Source organism: Propithecus coquereli, unplaced genomic scaffold (assembly GCF_000956105.1).
Source record: "Propithecus coquereli isolate 6110/MARCELLA unplaced genomic scaffold, Pcoq_1.0 Scaffold153, whole genome shotgun sequence".
Classification (NCBI taxonomy): domain Eukaryota; kingdom Metazoa; phylum Chordata; class Mammalia; order Primates; family Indriidae; genus Propithecus; species Propithecus coquereli.
In genome coordinates, this window is record NW_012139747.1 from 2,541,055 (window position 1) to 2,547,551 (window position 6,497).

Sequence of the window (6,497 nt, forward strand, 5' to 3'; positions counted from 1 at the left end):
AAAAGCCTCATCAGCAAAGAGAAGGAGCAATGCAAAGCCCCTGAGGCCTAGAAGACCTCGTGGAGGCCTCCAGTGATTGTATTTCCAAAGAAGCATTTGATCATTTTCATTTTACCATGAAACTACTTATGTTTACTTTTTAAAAAGATTGATATAAAAATAAATCATGCAACATCAAAGAATCGCTATTTCTTTCCAACCAACCTGATTGCATTTCTCTCCTTATCTTAGAACACTTGATCTTGGGAGATTTCACAATTTCAGAGGTGCTGGAGTCTACTGTTCTCAGTTTTCCTTTGGGAAAAGAGTCCGTATTATGTTGAACAATGTTTTTTTTCTCTCTTGTGCTTTTTTGGGTAAATTCTTCGCTGTCGCTCTTTTGACTTATACTTGAATCTGTGTTAAATTTACATGAGTTTTTCATTTTCTGAATTCTTTCAGAATTATCTAAATCATTTTTATTTTCAGAATCTTTTTGGTTAACTTTTTTGGTTTCTTTCTTTTTCTCCTCAACCAGATTTTTTGAGCCTGTTTCTTTTTTAATCTGGGGTTTTTTCTTCTTTATTCTCTTTTGATTAAATTCTTTGCTATCTTCATTGGAGAGATCAGAATCAGAATCTGAAAGGTCATAAAAACGTTTCAAGTCCTCTGTAGTGCTATGGTTGATGGGGCGCCCTCTTTTATCCACAGCATAGTTCAACTTGAACTTTTTGTCATGAAACATGGCTCGAAATCTCTTGTCAATTTTGACTTTTCGATCCTTTTCTGGCATTTCCCAAAATCTCGGGTCCTTTGCAACCCGCCTAAACCGCTGGTCACTCATTATTTCTTGTTTGGATGACATTTTTAAATGTCTTACTGAAGAAATGCTCAAAGAAAGCAAATACTAAAAAATAAAACAAATATTACAATAATGAATGGTTAATAATATAATTAAATGTTTTAAAAACACATTAGTTCACAATATATTCTTCATTAAATGTACATAAAATAAAGGTAACCTAAGTCTAGTTTCATCTCCCCAACTTATTCTAGGTCACATGTAGAAAAACAAAACCATATCAAAATATCCTCTTTCCATTACAAATCACTTATAGAAATAAAAAGGCAAACCAAGCAGAATCCCAGGGCTTTATAGAGGAGAACAAATGTTTACTAGCTCATTGTACTCACTTAGAATTTCTGTATTTCTATCTGTGTAACTGTATGTATTACATGTAAACAGCTAACTTAATTAAAAGATTCTCAAGCTTCATTTGGTCTCATTTGTTTCTTCACATTCTGGTCCCATTCTCTCTGTTAATCCTTACCCTCTGCTACTCTCAACAGCCTTTAGTTCTATAAGGATAGTCTCCTCAGTAAACAGACCAAAATCAATTCAGGTTTAGCTCACAAAGTTTCCTGTTTAAATCCAACCACCCTCCAAAGGTAAAGTCAAGACTCCAGGTAAAGTCTCACTCTGGTTAATAAATATCACTTTCTATAATTTCTTACTCTAGGAGTGACTAAGGGTCAAATGAGCTGATCTACCCAACACATACTAGGATACACATATATGTATGTATATAAACTAGCATTGCACCCTTGTACACAGTCCCTAATAGTTTAGCACCTTTGGATTTGAATTTTGCATAGAGCCGAAAGTCACTGATTATTAAGAGCAAAAGTGGACTGATTAATCAGGGCGGTATTCCTTTATTTAAAAAACAAGGCCTGACTATAAAGCTGTATTTTTCCTAAATTTGAAAACAACTTTTTATACACTAACCAGGAAAAAATCAAAGGTTTCACTAACGCATTTATTTACACACTTTAGATGTATTCAACCATTTAACCTTCCGAACAGCCATACAAGGCAGGTATAGCTCATTCAGTTAGCAGAGGTAACGCATGTGTATTGTAAATGTTTACAACGGAAGCACTCAATAAACGTCAGCGATTTATCGGGAGGAGAGGAGAAGGCGACACGACCTCAACTCTGACACACGTTCTCATCCCCGTAACCCACCCTCTCCCACCGTGTAAGGTGGTGAATACCAGACGGGCCCCGGAACGAAGGTCTTCTTCCCACCTCCCACACCTTAGGGGGCAGCTACTGGGCTAAGGTCTTTTTTTGGGCGGGGGGGGGGCTAAGGTCTCTTGAAAAGAGACCACAAACAGGACCCAGGAAGTCTGAAGAATGAGGCCGGAAAGGCAAGGAGGAAGGGGCGAACACCTCAGGAATCCGAAGGAGACCTTGTAAGAGACTGGCTCTATCGCCTTTAAAGCCCTTCTACTCTATCCATTCCTACTCACCGACCGGAATCCCTCTCCAAAGGATCCCTCCTCACGTGAGGAAGCCTACACCCACAATCCTCCGCGAGACGCTCCGCCGTAATGGCAAGCGAACTGGACCAAACTACTTGCACTTTTCCCTCTGCGAAGATTTCCGCTTTAGCTGCCGAAACCGCGCCGGCGCATGCGCACGACAAAAAGCGCCGGCAATTGGCATCGCCAGTGGAAATGCTGCGGCCCGCGGGGCTCTGGCGTCTGTTGTGGCGACCTCTGGCGCCGGGGGTCCCCGCGGAGAACCTTGGCCGTAGGGAGGTCGCCTCTGGTGTCTCTCTCCCCGGCGGCACCTCGCCCAGATCCCTAAATATCTTCGACCGGGATTTGAAGAGGAAACAGAAGAACTGGGCGGCCCGGCAGCCCGAGCCGATGAAGTTTGACTACCTGAGGGAGGAGGTGAGACCGCGCGCGGGACTTCGCGGAGGAGCAGCGCCGAGGCCTTGTCTTCAGGTCCGGGAGCTCTCGCCGGGCTCCGACCGACACCGCCTCGCTGTCTGACCTTGACCGGAGCCCTGCCTCCTCGGCCTCTACTGTAGTCACGGACGGGCTGGGCTCAGATATTTGTAACGTGCTTTTCATTCATGCATGCATTCACTCACTCAGCAAATATTGCTTGAGTTACAGCTACGACTAGGGCAAAATAAGACTGTATCCTCATGAGCTTTCATTCCTGAGGGAAGGGGGGCGAGACAGACGGTAGAAAAAGAACATAATTTCAGGTAAAGAAGTAACATGAGAGAAATAACGTGAAGCGGTATCGTGACTGTGACTGCGATGGTCGGGGGAGGCCGCTCTGGCAGACAACAAGATAAGGGATTAGCCAAGCTAAGATCTGGGGCAAAAAGCCTCATCAGCAAAGAGAAGGAGCAATGCAAAGCCCCTGAGGCCTAGAAGACCTCGTGGAGGCCTCCAGTGATGCTGGATAGAGTGGGAGAGGAGGTTAGGAGGGCCCAGGTCATTAGGGCCTTTCAGGGTAGGACTTTGGATTTTCTTCTCCATCTGCACTGTCCATCCCGTATGGTAACTGCTGGCCACATGTGGCTATTGAGCACTTGAAATATGACTAGTCCAATTGAGATGTGTTATAAGTGTAAAAATACATACTGGATGTCAGTGACTTGGAATGTAAAAGGGAAGTAAAATATCTCATTAATATAAAAAAACTGATTGCATGCTGCAATGTGTTTGATATATTGGGTTAAAGAAAATATATTAAAATTAATTTCTCTTATTTCTTATATGGCTACTAGAAAATTTTAAATTACACATGTGGTGCTCATTGTTTTTGGACAGCACTGCTCTAGAAGAATGTGAGGCTCTTGTTTTAAGCAGTGGAGTGATATGATCTGATCTATGTTTTAGAAAAATCAAATTAAGATCTCTGATTTGTCTGTGCTACTCTGAGAGACCTCTTCCTCTCAACCCAGGTAGACTAGGGACTGAGAGTTTCTACTTTCAAGACACACAGCACTGAGCTCAGGCCTCAGTAAATGTTTTTTTCAGGAGTGGAGCAAAATTGGAGCCAAATATAACAAGCTCTTTCAAGCCGACGTAACAAAACATATATTGAGCTCCTACTTTGAGTAGAGCTCTGTGCAAGCACTAGTCTGATCAGATGATTGACTGTGTTCTCAGGAAGCCATAGAGGAGACAATTGCTCAGAGGCTGGTAATGTCTATTATAGAGATAGAAAGTAAACTATCAATAAATTTTCTGTATCCTATTTGTAAGCCAAGGTGTACATACTACACTGCTGGTTTCATCATGAAGTGTTCATGATGTCATGTACTTAAATGTGCATTCCTAGCCTCTGTTCTCCAAGAAAAGCACCTGGCTTACGACTTGACTGAGGCCTTGCCAATGTTCAGGACTAGAATAAATGAGATAAAGTGTGCGAGTTCTTTTTATAGTAAATGAAAGATATTCATATTAGGAATGCTGTACAAAGTGGACTCCTCTGGGGAAAGACATTTGTGCCTCCCTTACCCTCTTCCCCCAAAAAGTAAATATGTCTGTGTTTGGAACTTTCAAGTCCTAATAGCAATTCTGGGATGTTTATGAGGGAATGCGTAGAATGCAGGCAGTATTAGACTCCCATGTCTTTATTCCAGCCAGTTGAAGCTAGCCTAGCAAAAAGTGGTGATATCTACCTTATGACCTCTTTCAAATTGGAGTGGAATTTAGGCAGGGGGAGGTATACTTTATTCAGTTTTTGGTATTTCTAACTTGCAAATGTTGCTCCAAAAAGTTATTTACTCATTTAGAAGTTCCACAAAATTTGTTAGTCATCAAATAATAGTTTTTATTAAGTGACCACTTATATATTGATCTGTAATAAACCCCACCTAATTTTTTCACTTTCATATACCTCATGCTCATGTCTGTGGACAATAATGTACCTGTTGTGTTCCTGTTGCTTTTCATCCTTGTTATGTTATATCGTATGGAACATGAAGGCCAAAGAGGTGTGTGTGTGTATATTTTTTAAGAATGTTTAGTCTTGATTTCATTAAATTGACTTCTGAAGTGATTTGCCTCATTTGTTTCCTGGGTATATTTTAATTTATGTTCCTATTTAGGATTTGAAAAGAAAGTTGCTGCGGTGAAATAGAAAAAGAGGTAAAGGGAGGTACTTATGTTGAAACATAAGTAACCTATGGATTGTCGAATACTCTGTTAACCTAATCTTAACTTGTATACCCTCTTATAATCCTTCAGGTTGGAAGTCGGATTGCAGACCGTGTATATGACATAGCCAGGTAAGTGGCGATTACCATAATAAAATACAATCATCTTTTGAGTGGAAAATCAAAAGATTAAATGCTGAGAGCTTGATATCTATAATGGCAGAAACTGGAGGAATTTATTACCAGGATTGGTGAATTGAATTACTCTGTAGGTCTCTCCTTTTCTCTTGTCTGGGAGAGCAACTCTCTCTCTCTTTTTTTTCGCCTTAAAAAAAAAAATATATGGATGTGGAAGCACAAACTCATATCTATCTCCATGCCTGAATGACTGACCTACTGGATTTGGCCAAAAGCCGGTAATGGAAAGATTGCTTAAAAAATGGAGATAAAGAATTGCCTACATGTGAATTTTTATGTGGATTTTTAAGATTTACTAAACTTAGTTTTAAAAGTTTAACTAAAATTAACAAACTGTTTTACAATTAAAGTGAAGGAGAGAAGTCTACCTAGTTTTGTTCCCCAATCAGGTTATATGAGACTTTGGCATTGTTAATGGTAATAAGGGTTCTATGATAATTATTAATATAAGTACAGGCCAACTTGAGAAAAGCACACTGTCATCAAGAATTATTGAAACCTTGATGGATTCATTGGTCTATATATTAGACATAATCAAAGCTTAATAGATGTGAGAAACACAGTCAAATAATGGTTTTGCAATAGAATTACTCTGTGATATTACCAAATTACTCTTTATGTGCTCTTTTGTTTAAAAGATATCCATTAAATTAGACCAAGGTGTGATTAATTTACAACATTTGTCTATAAAAAAGGGAATTTTGTAAAATCACAAACTCTTTTAATTGTATTTTAGATGTATCTTTGCTACTTAAAAGAGTCTTGGGATGAGTGAATTTTGTAAGGTAAAAAAAACAGTACTTCATAGTTGCAAATAGGCACCCACATTTCATTTGTTTCATTAGTTCCATTATTTTAAAGATCTGAAAAATAGCTACTGTAATTTTTCACCTGGATTATAGGTCATTTATGATTTAATAAATGAAATACTGAAATTTGCAAATCAGTTTGGATTTTACCATCTTTTAATTATATGCCATAGTACTGAGCAAAACACAGTCAAGTCTATGGAGAGAGCTATGATTATAGCTAGAAGTGTATCTTAACATTAACTCTTTGGAATTAAATTACTAAAATACTAGTCTAAATATCCTTGCTTTAACATTTGAAAGCGTAGTTTATATTGTCAACACTGATCATTTGTTGATTTTTATAAATGAATCCCACACATTATTAAATGTCTTATTTGTGGGATCTAAGGCTCACTTACTACTGTTATAATCAGTGATAATAATAACTGGTAACTAACTTGTTGAACATTTACACTGTGCTAAATACTTTACATGTACTATTTCATGTAATTCTCTCACCAACCCTGAGGCAGGCAGTAACATTTCCATTTTA

At 38.9% G+C, this 6,497-nt stretch overlaps 2 protein-coding genes across 2 annotated transcripts in view; one reads left to right on the forward strand and one right to left on the reverse strand.

The window, feature by feature from the left end:
- ESF1 (ESF1, nucleolar pre-rRNA processing protein, homolog (S. cerevisiae)) overlaps positions 1-2,350 on the reverse strand; it is a 76,520-nt gene extending 74,170 nt beyond the window's left edge. The window contains 2 exon segments of the mRNA XM_012640423.1: positions 205-886; positions 2,296-2,350. Coding sequence (XP_012495877.1) covers positions 205-844 — 640 coding nt within the window. The 5' untranslated portion in view covers positions 845-886; positions 2,296-2,350.
- A 152-nt stretch (positions 2,351-2,502) lies between these two features.
- The window catches only part of NDUFAF5 (NADH dehydrogenase (ubiquinone) complex I, assembly factor 5), a 47,022-nt gene continuing 43,027 nt past the window's right edge, over positions 2,503-6,497 (forward strand). The window contains exons 1-2 of the mRNA XM_012640424.1: positions 2,503-2,724; positions 5,047-5,087. Of these exons, the coding sequence (XP_012495878.1) occupies positions 2,503-2,724; positions 5,047-5,087 (263 nt within the window). The remainder of the gene's footprint in view (positions 2,725-5,046; positions 5,088-6,497) is intronic.